Genomic DNA, 24,485 nt, shown 5'->3' with positions numbered 1-24,485 from the left:
AAAGAGGATGGGATCAAAGTTTGGTTGCGAGGAGACTCTGAATCATCAATACCCATTTTGCTAACGAATATATATATTTTCTGGGAGTAATTTATTAAATAACTCACACACATTAAATTAATAATGAAGTAGCATATTTAACTTAAAATATAATTACCTTTGATAAATGGTAAAACATTTTAAGCAAATTACCTTTAAATTTATTTTTATAAATAAAATTGCCAACCAAGAAGAGGAAAACTCACCCAAACAGGGAAAAAAAAAAGGTTTAGTCAAAACCCAAAAATTCCAATTATTAATTAAAAAAATAATGGCAGAAACGTTGTCCGGCAAACTCATAATTTCGCACAAATCCCGATGTGTTGACCTTTCTTGAAAATCGTTTGCTTCGTTTGACACGGTAATTTGCAGTATAATATTTTTCTGATTTCTTCAACACATTTTTAACCTTGCTCGCACAAAAATAAAAAAAACGAAATTCCAATGAAAGCCACCGACAAGAAAAAAGTATTATCTACATACCAAAAAATGATCCCTTGCTTCCTTGTCTAATTATCCAAACAACATTTCCGATTTAACTTACTATATCATTTTAAATAAAATAATATCCAGCAAATCTAAATTTTAAATTTCTGCAGTAAACAGTACAAATTTTGCTCCCATCTCCATCGTATGTTATATTTTAAAGAGCAAAAGCTATTGTACACGTATATTTCATCAGCCACAAATGATGTGTGGACCTTATCGTAAATAGGATTGGGAGCCGAGATTACCAAATATTTGATGATTTGATAGCAATTTCACCATCAAGAGTTTGTAAACACATGTTCTATTCTTGGACTTCATTGCTTTAATTATATTCCATGCAAATTTAACTAAGATAAAATGCATTAAAATAAACAAATATTATTAGTATGTAAATTAGTGACAATTATGTCACGCTTTTGAATAAATTTATCAAGTAGTATATTTTAATTAATATAAAGTATTGAGAGTAATGCAACTAAAGTAACTTAGTGGTCTTTTGTTTTAATCTAAAAACTATAGAGAACTAATAATCTCACATTAAATCTCCTACATATCTAACTATGTATCATGCAAAATCAATTGAACTCCTAACTACTTGTCACACAAAATTGTCTAGCTTTTTATTTATTATAAATATGACAATATAACTACCGTGTGAGTTCTTAGTCTTAATGACCTAACCATATTTAAGCCTGTGAATTAATTATTTCATCAATTAGCCCTCAAGTAAACAGGAACGATGAGACAAATGACAATTATTGCACTTATTGCCTATTACCCAATCCTTATATGGATTAATGTTTGACTAAATTAAGTGTTTCTTTGCAATTATCATCCATATCTTAATTCCATTAACTGCTTTAATTAACATTGCACAATTCTATTCTATTGCATCTCACCCAATTAATTAATTAATTTTATTTTCTTATTAAAATTATTACTTAGGAGGTCCCTAGGATAAATTTATTCCATACACTCTTCAAAAAATCAAATAAGTTTATATAGCAAGAGATTTAACATTTTACTGTATAAAAATAAGTTTAGATATTCTTTTTTATTGTAGTTCAATTCCAAACCAAAAAAATCATTTATAGACCAATAAAACTTTAAAATATTAACTTTGTTAAACAATAATTTATGTTTTAAAATAGCAAATGTTAAATCTAATTTAATTTAATTTTGTTTAATTTTTATTAGTATAAGGACTAAATTGATGAAAAATGAATTTGATCGAGAAATCTTTGTATTGTAGAGAAAAAATTGGATTAGTGTATTTAATTATAACAATATATCAACTAATTATAAAAGAAACACCCACCAGAAAACCTTGATTAAATTCCTTCATAAATATAAATGAAAAAGGAACATGTTGATTTAAAATGTCAAAAATAACTCATTAACATTTACGTTTTATTAGTTAAATAAATCATTTTCTTTTAGTTCTTTGAAACAACGCAAGAAAATATTAAAAGAAAAAATACTGTAATAACGAGGGTCCCACTATAGATTTATTCATTCACTGGCATCCCATGCTTATTTGTCCGTACAGAGACAACAGCTGAAGAAAGAAAGGGGACAAAAACAAAGCTAGCAAAATGAGAAACCGTAACTGGGCCCACAACGGGAACCCTTTTTCTTTTTAAACATTTAATTTTTTTTTAAAATTTGTATTATTACCAGTAACAAAGGAGAAAGATCCCACACTTCGCACGTGCGATAAGATAGTGGGGTCCAGGACTGGGTCACGTTCACAACGGGCCTTCACCTGTTTTTTGTTTTGTTTATTAATTTTCTTTTAAATTGTTGTTGATGATGACGGAGGGGGTTCTTGGACCGTACTGATCGGCTGCTTACGTGGGAGAAGTGCATGTAGTTGAGACGTGGCAGATATGCCGGATGTCAGTTACTCGGATAAATCACAGCCACATTGTTTTTGGTTTTAAATAAACACACGTTGGACAGACCGAAAGGAAGAAAAGGGGATATCGAAATTCCCTTATTACCCCTTCTAGTCCACTTTTTACCGAGACAAGCACGGGGTGAAGAAAAAAAAAGTAAATGTAAAAAAAATAAAAATAAAAATCCCCCTAAAAAGGGGAAGAATTTATATGGTAACCAAATCTAAAGACAAAAGCTGCCACCCCATGTTTTGCTAATTTGCAAAGGAAAAATTTTGTGTGCAATAAATAACAATTTGATTCCCCCCCCCCCCCCCTTATTATAAACAAACAAAGTCTTCCTCGACTTTCTCTCAAAACCAGTCGCCACCTATATCTGTGTTTATCTTTATTTGTTTTGGAAGCTCATCTCTTTCCCCCTTATTCTCTCCTGCTTCAAAGCCAAAGACTCTCTCTCTTCCCTTTGTATCGTTCCCTTTTCTCTCTTATTTCTAAACTAAATTCCGTTGAAGCAAAGAATAAAAGAAGCCCACACCTTAGCCTTTTATCCAATGGCAGTTGAAGCTCCTCATATGAATCCTTTCCCTCCTCAGTTAATCACCAACAGGTTCATCTTCTAACTACCTATCTTCTTCTTTTTTTCTTTATGACAGATGGATTCTATCGTTTTACTTTGTTTTCCATGTTTGTTCTTGTTTTGACATGAGTTCTGTTTTTTTTTGGTTGTTGCAGCAGTGGTTTTATGAAAACAAACCAAGGGAGTGGTAATATATGCAGTGGCCAGGTGGATTATTGTATTCCGTTGGTTGATTCAATGAAACAAGATTCCCAGTTTTTTCCATTATATCAATCCCTTGTCTGTGATCCGATTTCGGCCAAAACTTCAATCAATAAAGCTGACAGTGGCCTTACCTATAATATGAATATCCAAGTCTCCGCAACAAGAAAAAGGTCCAGAGATTCATTCATCAATGGCTTTGATTCATACACTGTCTCCCAAAAGAACAAACTTTGTGGTGTTTCCTCTGTTCTTGATGATGATGTCTTCTCCCAGATCCAACAACAACAACAAGAAATCGAGCGTTTCATTGCTGAACACGTAAGTTTTCTGACAAAAAAATCCAACTTTTCTTAATACAGTCGTTTCAATAAGGGGGAAAAAAACCCTTTCTTTTTTTTTTTTTTTCGGTTAATGCTGAGTTAACATGGCAATTTAATGATATGAACCCTTTTTCATTTTGCATTGATTACAGACGGAGAAAGTGAGGTTTGAACTTGAAGAAAGAAGAAAAAGGCAATCGACAATGTTGATTACTGCAATCCAAGAAGGGGCAATGAAGAAACTGATGGAAAAAGAAGAAGAGATGCAGAGAATGGGGAAACTGAACTGGATTCTTCAAGAAAGGGTTAAAAGCCTGTACGTAGAGAACCAACTGTGGAGAGACCTGGCACAAACAAACGAAGCCACTGCCAAGTCCCTGCGTACCAATTTAGAGCAAGTCCTGGCGCACGTCAGCGACGAACGCCACGTGAGCGGCGGAGGCGCAGCCGCGCTGGCCGATGATGCGGAGTCTAGCTGCGGAAGCAGCAATGAAGGGTGGCGCACGGTGGTGCCACCGCAGCCACAAGGGAGCGGTGGATGTGCGCCGGATAAGGCGGTGGTGGTTGGGAATCATAATATTAGGAAGTGTAGGAAGTGCGGGGAAAGGGAGTCAAGTGTGCTCTTGCTGCCATGCAGGCATCTTTGTCTCTGTACAGTTTGTGGGTCCACTCTGGTAGGCACTTGCCCTGTTTGTGATTCTATTACCAATGCCAGTGTTCATGTTAACATGTCATGAAACAATTCTTTTTTTCTTTCCCCCTTCTTTGTTAAGATTTCTTTACTTAGTCAAAACTCCCCCAGAAAAACAGAAAAAAAGAAATGCAAATATCTTTTTAGAAATGGATCATAGAAAAAAGAAATTCAGTATTAGCATATCTTTCATTTTATTCTTTAATTTTTGTCCATTTTTATTTGGCATTGAATGATGATTTTCAGTAGTTTTAAGAAGTTGGGTCAGATGCCTGAGAAATTTTGATGAATTGAAAGGACATCTGCAATGAAAAAAGAATCAATTGGTGGTGGGCTGACTTGAGAGAGGGAATCTTTGAGGGAAGGCATGTAGATGACCAAAGCGTAAAGTAAAAATGGCAAAGTTGAGCATTATTGTTGAATTACAAAGTGGGGACAATTATTCATTTTCTGTTCTCTGGCAACACAATCCTTTTACTTTCTCTTTAATTAAAGAATGAGTTGAATAGGCATTAGATACTATTAGATTTCTGATTTCAAGGGGTTAGCTTTATCGGTTCTTAGCTTCATTCCTTCCTTCCTTTACTTTTTTTTTTTCTTTTAATCTTTTGTATGAAACTTAAAGAATCTCATATGGAGGTGGTCACTTAATATTTCCCCTTTATCCTTCTCCACACCGATCAATGATTTATAAAATCAATTGTATCTGAAACACAATCTTTGCATAATCTAACAGTAACAAAGGGTAGGGCAACTTTTCTTTTAATGGGTTTAAACTTTAAATTCAGTTTCTTACCCTTTAATTTGAGTACAACATCTCTTGAATAGTTACATCATGCAGGATGTCATCTCAATGTCTTTGCTGTTAAACCACACATTGAGGTGGCATGACATACAAGGCAATAGCCAAAAGGTGAGTTGAGAAATGGAGTTTTAGGGTATGGCCTCCCTATCACCTATGACAAGTACTATTAGGTGTAAAACCCAATTACCCTAAGTTCACACTTCACATAGGAAGAAGAATTTAGTGGTCACTCTAGCAAATGATAACAAAATGTAAAGCAATTGTACTTTAATAGAGAAGACGTAGTTAGAGGAAGTATCTGCGGAACAATTAGGTATAAATTGATATCGACTCCTCTAAATTTAGTAATTTCGAATTTATTAACAACCATTTATGAATTCTTTTTCAGATTATACCTATTGTCTCAAGTTTTGGATCGAACAGAGTTTGAATATAACATTATTAGGAAAAATGATCACAAATTAAAAAAATATTTTTTAATTGTACAAAAAAACCCCAAAAATATAGAGAAATTTTATTCTTTAATTTTCCTTTAATTTTCTATTTATAAAGTTTCCATCTTTATTCAATTCAAATAAGTAGACAGTATGATTATAGTTTGTACTTACTCCTCAATTGAAATTAGGTGAAAAGAAATGAAGGATATACATGACTCAAGATTTCATTTTCACCTTTTCAATGTCTTTTGTTTCTTAGTCCAAATTTCTTCATTTCATAAAAGCTTGAAAGGCAAAGGCATCTAAAGTGAAAGGCGGCAAAAAATTGTACATGTTTTCAATCGGCTTGTCAGATAATCATGTCACTCATTACTATTTTCAGCTCCCACCAAAGATGAAGATTATATTATGATGTAATCATATCACTATGAAATGTATTTGACAAAATATCACCAAATCCGTTTCCTTTGGTCAGGTGGGATGCATGCTCTCGAAATTTTCTTCTCATAATTATTGGAATAAGAAATTTAAATGAGCGGCAAACTTAAGTATGATGGGGCTCAACTTGATACGTCAACAACCGAGGAATTGGAGCTATCATTTTTTGTAGGCAACCAAGTGTTAGATATCTTTTGCTTTCCTATTGATTTAATTACCTCTCCCTCGACTGAGTAGTATTTAACACCATCCTACTAGCTACCTATGGTTGCCTAACCTTGAGAAGCTACTTCACATATTGTAAGCTATCTACCCAACACTCTACGAAAGGTTTAGTTATTTGGTGCTGGATTATTGTAATCAATATTCAAATATGTTTATTTTAACTAGATGGTTACGATTATTTTATAGGATAAATAGAATATTGTAATTCCAGGAGTTAGGTTAGGTTATCAATAATTAAATAATGCTTAAACTGGTTTGAAAATTGTAGACTCATTTACTCCAAGTTACCTAATGATTTTAAAATAGAACTTGAAGCTTCAATTCTAAAACAATGTTGTTGAGTGATCCGTTTCCTTCAACCATCCATTTGTTATGTTTTTCTTACAATGTGACGCACATCATAAAATTTTTATAAAGCGTAAATGATGTCTAATTATCAAAAAGAAATAGATAAATAAAAAAATTAAATTAAATTAAAAGGTAGTGCATAGAAGTGAGAGAACGGGGGGAAGTGGGAAGGTGGTGTTGACCGTTGACACGTCCCACAAACTATAAAAATTAAATGAGATAGATAGAGGGAAATCTGTCTGCATGGGCATGGCAATGAGCAGTCCCAAAATTTAAGTTTTGCTTGGAAAGATAAAAAGATAAAAGATTAAAAAATAAAAAAAGAGTGATATTTATTAAATGTGAAGAGCGACCAATGGGAGAAAATAATTTTGTCTGACTGCCTGTCTGTCAGCATATACCCCACATACTTTCTAATAGCCGTGATCCAGGTGTTCACTCCTTCCTTTCCACACACAGCCTTTCATTTCATTTTCTTGTCCCTTCCTCTCTCTCTCTCTCTCTCTTGTATTAAATGCCATACGTAACATGGCTTTAGATGTAATTTTAAAACATTTCTTAACAATATTTGTATTTTTTTATGTCATTTTATTGATTCTCTCCCCTTTGTTTCTTTGTTTGTTTTATAATTGTCGAGTTTTTAATATACACTTACCAAATTACCATGATCATAGCTAGTGAGTACTCAACAGTGTGAAATTATTGTAATACTTTCTACTTGTATAAATGTGTATTTGTAAGGAAGCGTTTCTTTTCATTTTTAATTAATAAAAATTTTAATATTTAAACATTCAATTTTATCATTTTAACTAAAATTTCAATTGCTTCTTATATACATTTTAATAAATATAATTTTTACATATTATTCATCAAAAAATAAAAATCCTCATTCATTTTTACTATACACAATATAGAATACAATATGTAAAGAAGGGCACACTGTCGCAGAGAAGCACCCAAAACCCTTCCAAATAAAACAATAATATTGTTGTTAATACTAATTTATTAGAGTTGGTTAACAAAAAATCTAAATAATAAAAACATATTTTTAATTTTAATTTTTATGTGAAAAGCCGACAACATCGGAGAAAGGGTGAGCGACAGAGAGCGAGGTAAAAAGCTGGTGGTAGAAAAAAACACATTGGCCGCGGAGTTGGGGGGTTTGCTTAATTAGAACAAACATGAGAGAAAAAAGGACATAACCTGTAAAAAATTTGTCACACTGTGACTATACCCTTTCATGGAGGGATCCACGTGAAAGAGAAACGACTTTTGCTTTTCTTTACTACCCTCTCTCCCTTTTTCCCTTCTGGGTTTTCGACACGTGTAACTCTGACATCCTTGTTCACGGTTTCCCCTTTCATGTAATGTCATGTTTTTGGGCCCTGTTTCTTTTTCATCTTTTATCTTCTTTTCTGTCGAGTTTCACTTTCTTCTAGTTACTTATTCGATTAAAATTGCTTTCTTTTGAGTTACCAATTAAAGTTTCTCGTGACACAAAAAATTGAGATAATAAAATAATAAAACAATAAAATAGGGTTGATGAAGAAACCATGAATTTATTTAATAGGTGACACTGTTTTTCAGCACCAAATTCAAACTTCATACCTCTTATTTTCTTTCACAAAAGTCTCAGTAGTTGTTACCATGCATCGACGAGTTTCCATTTGGGGGGGGGGGGGGGAAGGGGTAGAAATTTCAACATGCATGTAAGAAATGCAAGCAGACAAACACTACTTTACCAGGTTTAACTTTCAAAGTTAGGCAGACATCATATATGTATATCGCCAAGAAGAAAATGCTGAAGTTTATAATGGATTACTAGAAGAAATTTATACTATAAAATTATGGAAAAGGTTAATTTAGCAAAGGAAGAAGTGAGTACCCAAATGATAGACTTTTGATGAAAGTCAATAATAGAAAATTGATTTTGATGTTTGAAAAAAGTAGATGAAACGTTCTTACCGCTTGAATTAGGTTTAGGTTAGATTTCATTGAATACAAGTGGGAGTTTAAAATATAATTTGGATATAATTAATAAATTTTCACCTAAATTTAATTTAAATAAAACAGTAAGAGCTTAATTTATTTTTATTTGTAATATGAATTAAAAGTTGGGTAACCAAAATTGATTTAGATCTAGAATTTCATTTTTCTATTTTTGGGTGGTGGGAAATTTTCAATCAATGACTGCTTGCTGTTCAGCTGACCAAACCATACTTTTCTTCAACTTGAAATTGCCTTTGAAATGTCCCCATATATTCAATGGAGGTTTTTAAGTCCTCAGACAACATATATATATTTATAGATAAAGAAGCTTCTTTTGAGATATTGTGCGGACAAATTATTGTCTGACTTAAAAACTGACTCAATAATAAATTATATATATTTCTTGGGTGGTTTTGGGAAGTTAAGTTGAAAATGTTGTACAGATGAGTTCAACTTCGATGAAGAAAGCATGGAATAATGCTGCAAAGACAATGGCATATCACCAACTGCCCTCCACCCCTTACATCAATTGATATATCATGATCCATTTTCTTTTAAAATGTTGGTTTTACTTCAATGACATGTATATAGGCAACAACTATGGCTAAAAGGGACAAGCTAGCTTACATTGCTCACCAAAGCGATATAAATTATTCACTTCTCCATTCATATTAAAGTCAAGAATATATAAGAGATTTATTTCTGTATATATTTTACATTTTCCTTGTTATAATTATTTGCTTAGGAGCCGCACAATTAAGCATCAACACCCAAACAAGCATCCTCTCTCTCTATAAAATATATCAGTCTCTTTTTTGTAATTAATTTATTTCCGTTCCAAGTGCAAGCTTCGAGATTCCAAATCGAGATGAGGAATAAACATTTAGCCAAAAAGATAATTTGTTATCACTTAATAAAAATGGCATCCATGAAAGCAACGTTTGGTGATGGGAATTTATTTATTTTCAAAAAAGGAGTAAAAAATTCCACATGATTCCTCCATTGTCAAGTTTTCCTTGTTTTATGTTCTTGTCCCAATCCCCATTTGAATTTTATAAAATCTAGACTTAGACAAATGGGAATAAAGATTAATTTAGTGATTGTATAATATTCTATTTCTTAAATTATAATCAGCAATCACTTTGATTGTGACCACCTTTGCATGATATTATTATATATACATTCTTGATTAAAATAAATCAAAAGCACTATTTCTTTACCCAAAATGGATTCCGAATAATTAAACGACTTACTTTAAAAAGAAAACTTCTACTTTACTCGATATAAAATTATATATATCATTTTATTTTTAATTGTTGGGCAAAATTTTGGTTTTATTAGTATGTGACATCATGACATTTTTTAAATGGATCGAAATTCATGAAATTGACAATTACTTATTAATTACTATATTTTTTATATTATAATAACTTTGGTATTTTTATGATACAATATAAATTTAACAAATGTTTTCAGACTACTTTTTAAAACTGACTTAATATGTTATTTACTTATTTTATATTAATAATTCTAGTAGGATGTAACTACGATCTTCTTAAATATAAATTATTTTCAAGAAAAATGGAGAAAATTGCTGGTGTAACGTCGTCTTCCTGTGGCCGCATTGGACATTCAACTAAGAAAGTACATTGTAGAGCAGAGGAACCACCTGACCCTGATGATCCCATAGTGGATGTGAAAGGAATGGCGGTGAACATGATTCGTGGCACAAAAGAATCGTTGAAAGATAAATTGATGGGTAATAGTGCTGATGGTGAGAAACTTAGAAGGAGAATAAGGATGCTAAATCGAGGGGTCAGTTTGTTAGAATCGTGGTTTTTGTGGATATGGGGAAGCTTTTAATCTCAAAGTTCAGGATTGACGGAAGGATTCAACGGGTTGAATATTAATCCTTACCCATAGTCTGTTTCGATAGTAGAAGGTAAGGGCATTATAGAGAAGTTTGTCCTCACAACACATGGCAAGAAATAGATATGGTGCCGGAGAAAGATAAACCACCAAAGAGGGTAACAATGTTACAAGAAGATGTAGAAGCAAAGAAGTATGTGATGGGGATGATTGTTGAACGAAGCCAATGGAGGAAGGCAAGAACGATCGTGGCAAAGGCGGATGGCATTGTGGAGGCCAACATCGTAAGTGGTTGCAAATTTCTAATTTTGGGTGGGAATCATGGGGAATTGGTAGAGGAAAATCTGGGTAATTAAATGATAACGATGTCAACAAGTTTTTAAGTGGAAAATGAGGGAGATTAAGGATTTTGGAAAGGAATGGTAGTATGGTGGATAAGTAGATAAGGGAAAACGCAAAGGCGAAGGAAACCCTAAGTAAGGGTAAAGGGAAAAGGCTTGTGTTGGTTGATGGGTTGAAACTTAATAATAACAAACTAAAACAATCCAATAAAATATGTGGGTCATCTATTGGGCCAAATGTTAAACCTTTTGATGATTGATAAAAAAATGGGGTCAATATAAATTGTTAAGAAAGTTGGTCAGATTAATTTTCAAACGGTGGGTCTATTTTTAAACGAGAGGAAAAATGTTTTAGCAAAATTTCTTTCGAAAATAGGCATGTCACAAAAGGAAAGTAAGGGCCAATGCTCCCGAGTTTTAGATTCACAAAATAAAATAGGGGAAAATATTGGTCAAAGACCAGATGATGAGAGAGAAAGTAGAATAAGTTGTAACATCGGTCAAGAACTGACGAACCTATCGAAAAGTGACTAGCCTTTAATGTTAGTAGTGGGGGAAACAGAAGATATTCTATAAGTGCTAAATCGTGAGGTTGGGGAAGAAATGGAAATGAAGGGGAATGTTGTTGATGTTAAAGGTTCGGAGAATGAATTTCTAATGGATATGGGGGCTGCATGATTTCAGTGGTAAAAGCTTATTTCTTTATTTTTATCTGATGATGGTGGATTTCAATTTTCATTTTTTTTGAATTGTCGTGGGTGTGGACGCACCCGTTCAACAATTTTTAAAGGATTATAGAACAGAGTTTTCTCCAGATTTTGTTGCTTTTTTTGAAACTCGAATTACTGATCTTAAGGCAGATCCAGTCATTGCGATATCCAGCTTTGAATATTCTTTTAGAATCGAAGCATTAGGCTTTGTAGGGGGTTTATGGTTATAGTGGAATGAGGGCACTCGGATGGAGATTTTTAAAGGTCATCCTCAATTTGTTCATATACGAATCCGTGATGATAGAAGTCGGCACCCGTTTTTTTGCACTGCGGCTTATGCATGTCCACAACGAAGCACAATGGTTTAATTGTGGCGTAAGTTGAATCAGATTACCACTTAAGTGAGCCATGGATGATTGCAGGTGATTTTAATGTCATTATGTGCTCAGAGGAAAGACAGGACGGTTCTGAACCTAGTCGAGTAGGGAGTATTTGTTTAAGGTCTTTTTTCTTACAACATGGACTTTTTAATTTAGCATTTCAGGGACAAATGTTTATGTGGAACAGTGGAAATTCTTTCAAAGATTGCATCGATCTATTTGCAATGAGTGTTAGCAAGCTTTTGCATCTAACTCAACTGTGCGGCATTTACACAGGCTGAAGTCTAACCATCATTCGTTGTTGATCTCGGCGTATCCGAAGAGGTTAAAGGAATGAGACCGACCTTTTCATTTTCTTACTAGTGGGTTGACGCACCCTGAGTATCAAGATGTTGTGTTAAAATCTTGGAGTAACGAAGCAGACATTGCGGTGAATTTAGAGAACTTTACTTAGTTTATCCAAGTCTACAACAAAACAATGTTTAATAGCATTTTTTCTAGAAAAAACAAGGATGAAATTGGAACACATACAAAAAGCCTTGAAACAAAATAATAGCACGAGCCTTAGATTTAGGGAAACAGAAGTGCGACTTGACATTGAAAACATTCTGAACCAAAAGGAAATATTTTGGTTTCAGAAGTCTAGGAGTGAGTGGTTACTAATTGGGGATAGAAATACAAGTTTCTTTCATAATCGTACAATGAAGATGGGTCGACAGAATCGAATTGTGAGTTTGAAAATAAAGGGTAATGAGTGGTGCCATTATATTAAAATTATTAGGACAAATGCGGTTGAGTATTTCTTACTGTTATATACAGTGGACCCATACTCGATTTGGGGCTTTCTTGTCAAGTGGCGTTTTCCAAATCAAGAATATCATATTGTGAGTGATTTATTTGTCGAGGTCAATATGGAATAGATTTAACGTTCTATTTTTATCCTGGTCTCACTCAAAGCGTCGGGTGTGTATGGTTTTGATGTCAAATTTTACCAAGCAAATTGGGATATCGTCGGAAAAAATGTCTTTTAGATGGTTCAATATGTTTTCTCGGGAGGAGTTTTAGACCCAAAACATAACAGAACTCTCTTGGTCCATATTCTTAAAAACATTGGTGTAGAGTTGATTAGTCAATATAGGCCCATTAGCTTATTTACGGTTTTGTATAAAATTATTACAAAGACTATTGTTACTCGTCTTCGATAAGCTATGAATGTGCTAGGAAAATATAATCAATCAAGTTTCATTGCATCGCAAAACATTACTGATAACATTATTGTTGTCCAGGCATCGATTCACACTATGAAGAATACAATGTGCAAAAAGGGTTGGATGGTAATCAAGGTAGATCTTGAGAAGGCTTAGGACAGGGTGCAGTGGGATTTTTTAAATGACACTCTATTAGATGATAGGCTTCTAGAATCGTTTGTTAGAAGAATCACGTAATGCGTTTCATCATCGACAATGCAACTGCTTTGGAATGGTTCCTTTGGAATGGTTCCTTTTCAGATAACTTCAAACCAATTAGAGCAGTGCTATAGGGAGATCTGTTCTTTCCATAGCTTTTTGTTCCTGGCATGGAACGATTGGGTCACTTGATTAAAATAGCTATTGAGGAAGGAAGATGAGAATTGTTCATGCTTTGACGTAGACAATTATACGTGTCCCATCTATTTTTTTGCTGTTGATCTGGTGCTTTTCTGTTGAGCCGATCAAAATGGAGTGGATTGCCTAAAGAACATTCTAAATCAATTCTGTCGTTTCTTTGGCCACAAAGTTAACGGAAAGAAGACTCGATCAATTTTTTCTCACAATGTGTCTGAGGAACTAGCAACAATTATATGCAGAAAGCTAGGTTTCTCAAAAGTTCACAACTTGGGGAAATATCTCAGTATGTCATTTTTTCACAACAGAGTATGGACAAAAAAATTCAATTTATTTTGGGTAAGATCCGGAATCGACTGAATGGGTGGGATGCTAGTAAGTTGTCATTTTCTTGTCGCCTCACATTGTTTAAGTCAGTATTACTTACGATTCCCAATTATTTTATGGCTACGACTAAAATTCCAATCACGATCTACAAGGAAATTGACAAGCTAGCTCACAGTTTCTTCTGGGGAACATCAAGCTCAAGTAGAAAACCATCACTCGTTAGCTAAAAAGATTATTATATGTTGATGTTGAATGGAGGTTTAGGGATTCAAAAGTTTTAAGTCCAAAACAAACTCTTTCTTTTAAAGTTGGGGTTTAATATATTCGCTAACTCAAAGAATTTGTGGGTTTGTATTCTATGTAATAAATACAATGTTAGTGGAATATCCTAGAAGACATACGTCGAAACAACTTCTCGTTCATATGGCGATCCATTACGAGTTTTTGGAATGATGGTAAACAGGTCTACATTTAGACTAATCGTGATGGGAGCTTGGTAAGTTTTTGGAATGATACTTGGTTAAGAGGTTCTAGTCCACTAAAGTCGCAGTGTTCTAGTAATGAATCGTTGGAAGAAACTCTTCGTGTGTGTGACCATGTGACGCTAAAAGGAGAATGGAATACATAATGATTATCTATGATGCTCCTCAGATATATTGTTGTCCGAATATGTGCTTACAACAGGTCGTTAAGGGACTCGAGTTCTGATCAAATCTTTTAGTGGTGGCTGTCAGCAGGGAATTTCTCCAATGTAGAAACATAAAAGCATTTCTTCAAGACTAGTGACCAAGGCAGTTTGGGTATGACAGATTAATTTCGAGAGTTTCGGCACCGCAACGGGTGTGAGTTTTTCTATGGCTACTTATCCGAAATAGACTTTTGACGAACAAGGAATGTACAAAGAGAGTTTTTCTATGGCTGCCACACACAACCTTTTCACTTGACCATGTCTCTTATTGAGCTTAGGTGCAAGATTGTTCCCACGGTATCAGAGAGTAACACGACCTAACGTCACGGCCGTGTGACCCTATTTCGAATATACACAGTCTATGACATGACTGTGTGACTTTATTTCAAATTCTCACATGGGCGGGCACATGGTTGAAACACGGCCGTTTGACCTATATTTCGAATTGTACACGGTTTGGCCACACGACCATATCCTTGAGCCATACGGCCTGGGTTTTGTCATACAGCTGTGTGACCCCTGTTTTCAATTTTTTTTATATTTTTTGTTTTGATTCAGATTGGTCCCTGGTTGTTTTAAAGTTATTTTTAGGTCTCATATACTCAATATAAGGCTCGTAAAATGTATGTATATTATAAATGATGTTGGATTTGTATTTTTATTTTGTAAATCAATAAATGTATGATTAATTTTTGTTAAATGTTCTGATATACCCTGTAATACTTTGTAACCCCAATTCGACAATGGAGACGAGTTAAGGGTGTTACAATGAAGATTAATATTGATGGCTCGATGTCGATAAGTAGACAAAGGGCGATAGTAGGAGGTGCTTTTAGAGGACCAAGTGGAGAGTGGTTGGTGGGTTTTGAAATGGTAACATGTATGGTTGATATTTTCCAAATTGAAGCTCGAGTTATCCTTAAAGGCTTGAAACTAGGATGGATGAGGGGTTTCGGACAGGTTGAGGTAGAGAGCGACAATGTCGTGTTGATTGATACTATTATTAGCGGCTTTGCAGCAAGCAGTAATACAGTAGAAGTCCGATTGATTCATGAGTGGTGTAATAGAAACTGGCAAGTTAAACTTCGGCATGTCTTGAGAGAAAGCAACAAAGTTGTTGATTGCTTAACAAAGACGGCAAGAGGTGGAATGAATGAATTGGTTGTACTTGTTGATCTACCGTCACATGTATGAAGACTTCTGAAGGAGAATATTGACAGCTCGATGCAAGTAACGTCAATTGGACTCTAACTTTAGTGGTATTTTAGTCGTGTACTAAATTCACTTTAAAAAAGATATTATTAAATATTTTTAATTTTATAATGTAACTAACAATAGTAATTTATAAAGTGCATATTTTGTATAGTCTTGCGATGAATGCGGTTAGCACAGGGAATTAAAAGGTATATATATATGCGTTAGACGTAAATTAAGGCGTATGAATCTCTAAGGACTTTTCCTTTATGCCGAATTAAATGATTAAGGAGAAAGTTGACCTATTTTTTTGACTAATTATTCAATTTTATATTGATTTCTCTTTTATGTCTAAAAATCATTTCAACATGCAATTGTTTGATTATATACTCATACTTGGAGCTAAATGGTTATTTTGGGCCATTCCAAAAGAGGATAGCAAATGTTTGAAGATAAACGGAATATTGGAATGGAAGCATCTTTCAGTGCCCCATGTGGTTGATATATCCCCGTGAACCTTAAATAACCCAGTCCCACCAAAATAAATAATGATAGACTTAATTAAGATATAATTATGGTATATATCCTTATCTAATCTTATCTTTTGATTCTTTTATTATTTTGTGTCATCTCGAAAGAAGAAAAAAATTCTATATTTCTAGCAAAAAGGAAAAAAGCTATCTTATTCAATCAACACACACACAAAAGTTTAGTAGACTCAAAGGACCATGCACCATGCACCATGTTCCCTTTTGATGAAGAGATCCATTCAACAGTCATGAGAAACAAAAATTTGTCATTTTCTTTTGATATGCTTGGTATTGCTTTAATTACCAATTTTACAGAAAAGAAATTTCGAAAAGCTTTTCCATCTTTCAACGTTGAATTTGATGAATCAAATACAAAATTAAAAATAGGAATAAATCAAACTACATTCATTCATTCTTTCTATGGAAAAGACATCCATAATTCAATCGTATTTTAGGAGGCTACTGGAGGGGTGGGAGTGTAGGAGAGAGATGTTGGTGTGTAGTTCCTTTCATAAAAGGTAGTGGGTTCTTTGACAACTTTGTCACAATGAGAATAAGTCTCATCTTTTTGTTAACATAGCCATATCAAAAGTGGGAAGCTACATTCTCCCGTGAAACTAATTACAAATAATCATTTATTTTAAACATAATATTTATATCATTTTATACATTGACACATTATCCCCCCAACCTTCCGCTATCAAACAAGGCTTGTAATTGACACATTAGCCCCACCCTATTTATTTACTTTCATTGGCTTTTTTTTCCGGTGTCTGGGACCCCATTAATTATCTGACACACAATAGAGGATCCTAGTCACAAGGCCCATGTCTTGGTCCCTAATTTTTGAATCTTCGATTGGGGGGCAGTGTCCAAGGCAAGGCAATGGGGGGAGGGGAATGGGACCCAAGACTTCCAGTTGGTGTAAAGAGAAGGAAAGGTGTGTCGTAAAGCAGTCGACTTTATAAAATTATCCTTATTCCATGCGGTTGGGGGGTGGGGTTGGTGAAGGGGGACGGAGTGCACAAAGCTGAACATGAAACATGGATTCAATTGACAACTATGGGGCCCTTAGCCTAGATGTGAATCTTAAACTTTTTTTTTTCTTTTATGTAGAATTTGGTGTTCATTGTTTAAATGTGGAATTTGTTCACACTTTTACTGGTCCAGCCCCGTAAGAAAATTGATGTTTGCTTCCTTTGTTCCCCCTACAACACATTTTCCCTTTATGAAATAGTCCCACTCCCAAAAGAACCAAGATGCTATGGGAAGGGAGAAGGAGCACTACCTATCAAGAATCATGCTCTTTATTTGGGAATTTTAAAGCCTGCCATGGGCTTACTTTTTCATGGCATATAGATTTGGTAGTGATATATATATTTATGTGTGTGTATGTAGTGGAGTAGAAGTAAAGCTAAAAAGATGATTATTCCATAGTTGAATCAATCAATAATCAAAATCCCAATAAGGATGAACCTATTAGAGGTAGAAGCAATAAAAATATTCGTTCATCTTTATCTTTTGTTATGGGTGTCAGAAGAGATGGGTGAACACATCATATTCTCCCACTAAAAAATACAGAAGCTTTTGGGTTCCATTTTCAATTCCATTAATGGGGTTTTGGAAGATTTGCAGCATATCAAAACTGTTTAGTGCATATCAACCTAATACCCAACTTGGGTAGAATGATTTTTGTCTTTGCTTTTTCAAGTTTTTAAACCTTAAAAGTCCTAGTGACCAACAGCACTCAAACTACCCAACATTAATGGTCTCATAGTGGATGGTTCTTTCATACATTGAGGGATAGAGATTGAGATTCCATTGATACAATACATCCACAGTAAACTTGACTTTTCTGTTTGGAAGAATAGGAACCCAAAGTTTTAGAATAAAATCATTTCAAACTAAGGCTATAGGTGAAAAAGTATCAAGATCACTGGGTACTAAATATCCCCTACCTTTTATGGCTTAGTTCACAATTTGACCCTTGAACTATACTCATTTTTCTACTTTAATACTTAAATTTTTTTTGTCCTAATTTGGTACTTAAAGTATCAATCACTTCCCAATTTGGTACCTAAAGTATGCCTCCGTTATATTTTTGAGTCCATTTTTTTACTGACGTTAAAAAAAACTGATAGCCAATCATAAAGCGCCACATAGCAACTTTATGTAAAAAAAATTAATATTTTCTTTTCTTAAATGTATATGCACATTAAAAAAATATGAAAAATAAAAAATGTATAATTTATTAAAAATGTATAAAAATAAAATTTACAAGAAATAAGATAATTGAAAAGAAATTAGTTGAAATTAATAATATTATTAAAAAATGTAACAAAATTGTAAAATTATAAAATATATATAAAAAAAGTTTAAAAATATTTTTTATAAAATTCTAAAAAGGTATTTAAATTTCAAAGTTTTTTTTGCAATTACTTGAAATTTAAATACCTTTTTAATATTTATAACAATTTTCAAATTTTATATATTATTTTGACTTTTAAAATCTAATTATATATTTTATAATTTTTTAAAAATAATTTTTATATATTATATATGATTTTTAAATTTTAATCAATATTATATATAATATTAAAAATAAAAAAGGACATCTCGCGTATTTTAATAGCACTACATGGCAACGGTCAATGCTGGTCAATACTTGGTCAATGTCAATTAATAGTTGGTCAACGTCAATTAATGGCCGATCAAAGTAAATAATATTTTTTTAATATTTAAATATTTAATATTATAATTTTCTTTTTTTAAATTTAAATTTAATATTTTTATTTTTTTAAAAATATATAATTGTCACATGACATTTTTTTCATTGGTCAAAACAAGTCACGTGGTACTTTTCCATTAACTAAAGTGGTTTAACTTTATAAAATAGACCAAAAATAAAATAAGTTGATATTTTAAGTACCACATTGAGGCGAAAAAGAATGCAAGTACCAAATTAAAAAAATAGGTATAGTTGAGAAGGTAAATCTTAAATTAAGCCTTCTTTTATTTGTTCCCTAGCTGAAAATTTCACCCCTTCTCGTGCTTTCGATAAAAGCGTGATTGCTAGTTGCTGATATGAAAGGCGTATTTGTATGGAAAAGTAGAATATTTAAATGGAAAGGAAGGTGCATTAGCATTGCATGCGACGAGGAGATAGAGATGTGGGCTATCATAGTAATGGGCTGTACCGAGTGGGGGCTCCAAGGAAAAGTGGTTGGACCACAAGGAAATGGTGTAAGCAAGAATCTTTAGTGAGAGGTCAAGCTTGTGAGCTGTTAAATCCTAGGGCAACACATCTCGGCCGAAAGTCAGAATTGTAGAATCTCTTTTCTAGAATATCATCGTCATTTTGGATAGAAGCATGCAGTAATCCATGATGCAAATCATGGTATAATCCATGCAATTTGAAATTGGAAGAAGCACCCATGTGTCACAGCCTTAAATTAAATTGTCTGATGTTATTCATCTTTTGAGGTTACGACTAATAAGCCAGCATTTTGTTTTACCAAGACAAAATAAACGTGGAAAATTTAACAAGGAAGACGTATAGGGAACAAAAAATAATTAGTTTAATTCACGATTTGGTTCTTGAAGTATGCTCATTGTTTTATTGTAGTATTTAAATGTTTTATCATAATTTGATACTTAAAGTATCAATTACTTCTTAATTTGGTAACTAAAGCATGCCTTCAATATATATTTGAATCCATTTTTGACAGGCATTAAAAATTCTGATACTCAATCATAAAAAGCAACGTGGTGGCTTTATATAAAAAACAAGCATTTTATTTTATTAAATGTATATATACATTAAAAATATATATAAATAGATATAAATATAAAAACTTAAAAATATATATAATTTGGAAAGAAATATAAAACAAAAAATTACAAAATAAATTTACAAAAATACTATAATTGAAAAGAAATTCGTTGAAATTAACAATATTATTACAAAAAATGTAAAAAATTATAAAATTATGAAAATTTGTTTAAATTTCAAGATTTTTTCAATCACTTGAAATTTATTTTTTAAAATTTTTATAACAATTTTCAATTTTATATATTATTGACTTTTTAAAATTATAATTATATATTGTAGAATTTTATAAAAAATTAACCTTTTCTAAAAAATTTTAATATTACATATAATTTTCTTTTATTTTTAATCAATATAATATATATAATATTAAATTTTTTTAAAAAGGACAAGTGACATATTCTAATAGCATCACATGGCAGGTCAATATCGATCAACAGCTGGCCAAAGTCAATAATATTTTTAAATATTTAATATTATAATTTTTTATTTTTTATTGAAATGTAATATTTTTATTTTAAATAAATCTAATTGCCATGTGATATTTTTTGATTGGCCAATAACAAGCCACGTTGCACTTTTCAGATGGCCAAAGTGGCTTAACATATATATATATATTTTTAACTGCCTCTACAAAAATAGGTTAAAAATAGAGAAAATTGATATTTTAGGTACTAAATTGAGATAAAAAAGTTTTAAATTTCAAGGTAGACAAATGGATATATTTAAGGGACTAAATCATAAATTAAGCCAAAACAAAGGGGAGTGGTGGGTGTTTGGCATTGAAACTTCAAACCTAAATGCCAGCAACTTTGTACAGCCAAGGAACAATAGTGGATTGGCCACCGATCTTGCTTTTCCTTAGATATGGTGCTTAGTTTTTGGGATTCTATCAATTGGTTCAAAAGATTGGCCCAGAAGGGCGAACCCAAACGAAATAAGAAGGGCTGCAGGAAGTGGTAGTTGGTAATTGAAGCCATCAGGAGCTTTTAACTTGGCCCAACCAGAAGGCTTGTTGATATGTGATCTTATATGTTTTACATTAGAAATTAGAAAACAATCCAACCCAACCCACTCAAAGCAGGGGATAGACGCTCATGGTGACATTATGCAGGTGGTACGTACTAAATTTTCTTAGCACTACACTATAAACCATGGGTCTCTACATGTCCCTCCTACTAAGAAGTTGAAAACCAAAATTTGCATCAGTAAGTAAACCCCAGAGGTAGACCAAACCTCAATGTGACGAAGGAAGACCTAAATTCGTGTTCTGAATGGTGATTTGAAATTTATCTGAAATCAGAAGTTCATAACAAAAAAATAATAATAATAAATCCTGTGGAACCATTGAACGGTATTAGTAGGATCGTAGTGTTGATTTAATTCTTACAAAACCCAAAGGACAAAATCAATTAAGCTCTCTTAAGAGTATAATTATTAGGGTAGTAATTACACTATTTTGTAGTTATAAAGAATTGTAATTTCCAGAGATGTTTGACTGGCAGAGTGTAATTATATCGTAATTACATATATTACATCGTAATTACCTATGTCATGTTTGATGATATAAATTGTAATTATATAGTTATATAATTTATATTTTTCAAAAATATTAATTACTATAAAAATTATTAGCATGATAAAAATAATTTCTAAACAAGTAACAACAATTAAAATAAAATCATCATATGTATTATGTTAATCTAAAAAATTAGTTGATAATACGATTACTAATAAAAATAACAAGAAAAAAAAATTCGGAGTCGCCAAGAGTGCTTTGCTGAGAGTCTTAGAGAGAGTAGTAGTTGCTGCAACTTGGGATGGAGGAAAGTGGTGGTGATGATAGAGAGGGGAGGGATGAGATTTCCCTTTTAGCAGAAGAACTTATTCAATTATCAGTTAAAAGAACGATGGCGGTGCCAAGTGCAAAACCAACTTTGATTTGTACAATATGGACAGAGAAGCTTTATAATCCAGAAAGTTTTAAAGCGCAACTAAGAAGTATATGGAAGACAAGGAAAAAAATTGAGATTCTGATGGTAGGGTAGAATTTATTTTTGATAGAGTTTGAATTAGAAGAGGATCTGGAGACAATTATTGAGGGGAGACCATGGCTCCTTCGCAAAAGTATTATATTGTTTGACAGGTTAATTAAATCGATGGAAAGGCCAGAGATTCGTCTTACTTCATCACCGTTCTGGATAAAAATAGGTTCATGCTTACCAGAGTTTGATAAGAAGGATATTTTACATGCCATTGGTGTCACGTTTGGTGGGGTAATCAGATCTGAAATCAATGGGGACATATGCCATCTGAGGATTAATTTGAATGTGCAGAAACCCCTTCGACGAGGTATTTTTGTCTCAATTGATAATATTAATAAATCGTGGATTTCTTTTAAGTATGAGAAACTACCGATGTTTTTCTTTGGTTGTGGAAGAATGGGGCATGGTCTCAAAGACTGTCTTGAGCTAAATCCTACAGAAAAAGAAAAATTCAGAGAAGATCTGTAATGGCCCAAATTCAAAATTATCGGAATAGTGGTTTCGTAACCACAAATCTGATTTAAAGAGAAATTTATTTTAATATTTTTGCATGAATATTGATATGATAGGAAAAATCGTATGAGAATATCGATAGAAAAACTTTACTGATTAAGCGGTTAGTTAGAAAAAGAAATTACTGAAGAAATTAGGTAAAAATAAGATATCGAGACTTCGATCTCGTAAAACCAAGTCAAAAATATTTTTATAAATATTTATGAAGTGTTAGTAATATGGTATTAAAATTTCGTTAGAAAATTTTAATGTTTGGGTAGTCAATTAAGTAAAAAGGACTAAATTGAAAAAGGTGTAAAAGTTACTAGAGGGATTAAATAGCTCAATTGTGAAAAGAGGAGGGACATAAATTGAAAAGAACCCCAAAATGAGATATTTTGGGCTGAGAAAAATCAGGAGAATTGATGAAATAAGGGTAAAATGGGAAAATAACAAATTTCACTAATATAAAAATGGGACCAAATTGGAATATCTAGAATTCTCTTCACATTTTCTGCACTCTCATCAGCCAAAAACGTCCTAAGGGTTTCTTCAAGCTTGTTTTTCATAATTTTTGCACCAAGTGAGTTAATTCTTGCCTCTTTCTTGTAATTTTTGTGTTTCTAAGACTTTTACAACTAGGTCCTATTACTAAATTCATTAGTTTTTGATTTTATGAATGATATTGAAAGTAGCTATGAATATGTACTGGAAGTTTATGATGAAATAGCATGAAATTAAAGCTTTAACTTGTTTATGAGATGATTTTATTAGGTAAATTCAATAGAAATGTTTTGTAGGACATAATTGTGAAAATGTTTGGAATCAAAGTTTAGTGCTGAAATTCTGATTTCCAAAGGTTATAAGGTAGTTTAAAGTGATATAATAAAGTGTTGATTGAGAAAAATCAGCTCAATTGAGAGGTTAATTAAGCAGGGACGAAATTATCATTGTTGAAAGTTTAAGGGAAAAATGGTAATTAACACCATGCACTAAAACAGTTTTGGACAGCAGCAGTACTCTGACTTTGAAAAATCACCAAAAATTTTAGAGATCGAATTAGAGGATGAATAAAATATAAAATTAAAGCTGATTGAGTCTAGTTTCTTATAAAAGAAACGGTGTAAGCAATGGAATTGTAAATCATGAGATATAATAGATTTTGTGAGACAAGGTCAGAATTAATTCGGGTTCCCCTGTTCTGACTTTGGAAAATCATTAAAAATTGTACAAAAATGATTTTGAGTTATAATTTATATGTTTAGAATCCTTAATGAGTAGATTTTCTGAAGAAATAAAGGGAAGCATCATCCTAATTCTGTACTGTGAGATAATTAATTTTTAGTGAAGAGGGGTCAGAACTATCATACAGTGAAACAGGGGAAACTTTAAAGAATAAACTGTACTTATTGGCTAAACCAAAAATTCTGAAATTTTTATGGTAAGAAGATATGTGAGTCTAGTTTCAGAGAAAATTAACGGATCTTAATTTGGAGTTCCGTACCTCAAGATATAAATAATTTATTGACTGTGACTCAGTGAGGCAGCTTTGACTGCACTATAAATAATAATGGAATTGTAGAGAAAGTTACATATGAACATGAAATGTATTAGATTAATGATTAAATTTATTTATTTAGATCCGGAAAATTCAAATACGAAGCAAGATCGAGGAAAAGAAAAAGTTCGGGATTAGTAGATTTTTGTTTACGAACAATTGTCAAGTTAAGTTCGTGTAACTTGAATTATATTCATAAATGCTTGAAATGTTTGTTATTGATGTGAATATGATTTGAATGTTCATTGTATGAAAATTGATGAAGTATTGATATTCTTGATGAAAAGAGAAAATAAATCCCGGTTGAATGAAAGGAAAATTCGATGGATCTCTGAAAAGGAATTGACGGTAAAAAGGATCTAGCCCGGACGGGTGATCCTATCCTGATATAGCCCTCCCGAAGAATATGTGGAAAATGGATTTAGCCCGGACGGGTAATCCGAATTAGGGTCTGAATT

The 24,485-nt window shown here is 32.6% G+C and overlaps 1 protein-coding gene across 2 annotated transcripts; it reads left to right on the top strand.

Moving 5' to 3' along the window:
• Window positions 1-2,745: 2,745 nt before the first annotated feature.
• On the top strand, window positions 2,746-4,398 carry LOC105769883 (BOI-related E3 ubiquitin-protein ligase 1). 2 transcript variants are annotated; one of them, XM_012590830.2, is made up of 3 exons: window positions 2,746-3,033; window positions 3,162-3,525; window positions 3,680-4,398. In XM_012590830.2, exons 1-3 carry the CDS (start codon window positions 2,978-2,980, stop codon window positions 4,262-4,264), a joined length of 1,005 nt encoding a protein of 334 aa, XP_012446284.1. In that variant the 5' UTR covers window positions 2,746-2,977; the 3' UTR covers window positions 4,265-4,398. The 2 variants fall into 2 exon arrangements, with proteins under 2 accessions (XP_012446284.1, XP_012446283.1); XM_012590829.2 differs by having other exon boundaries at window positions 2,747-3,033; window positions 3,159-3,525.
• The last annotated feature ends 20,087 nt before the right edge of the window (window positions 4,399-24,485 follow it).

The sequence above is a fragment of the Gossypium raimondii genome, chromosome 5, assembly GCF_025698545.1.
Source record: "Gossypium raimondii isolate GPD5lz chromosome 5, ASM2569854v1, whole genome shotgun sequence".
Classification (NCBI taxonomy): domain Eukaryota; kingdom Viridiplantae; phylum Streptophyta; class Magnoliopsida; order Malvales; family Malvaceae; genus Gossypium; species Gossypium raimondii.
Note: the sequence above shows the minus strand (reverse complement) of the source record. Positions and strands in the feature narration are given on the sequence as shown.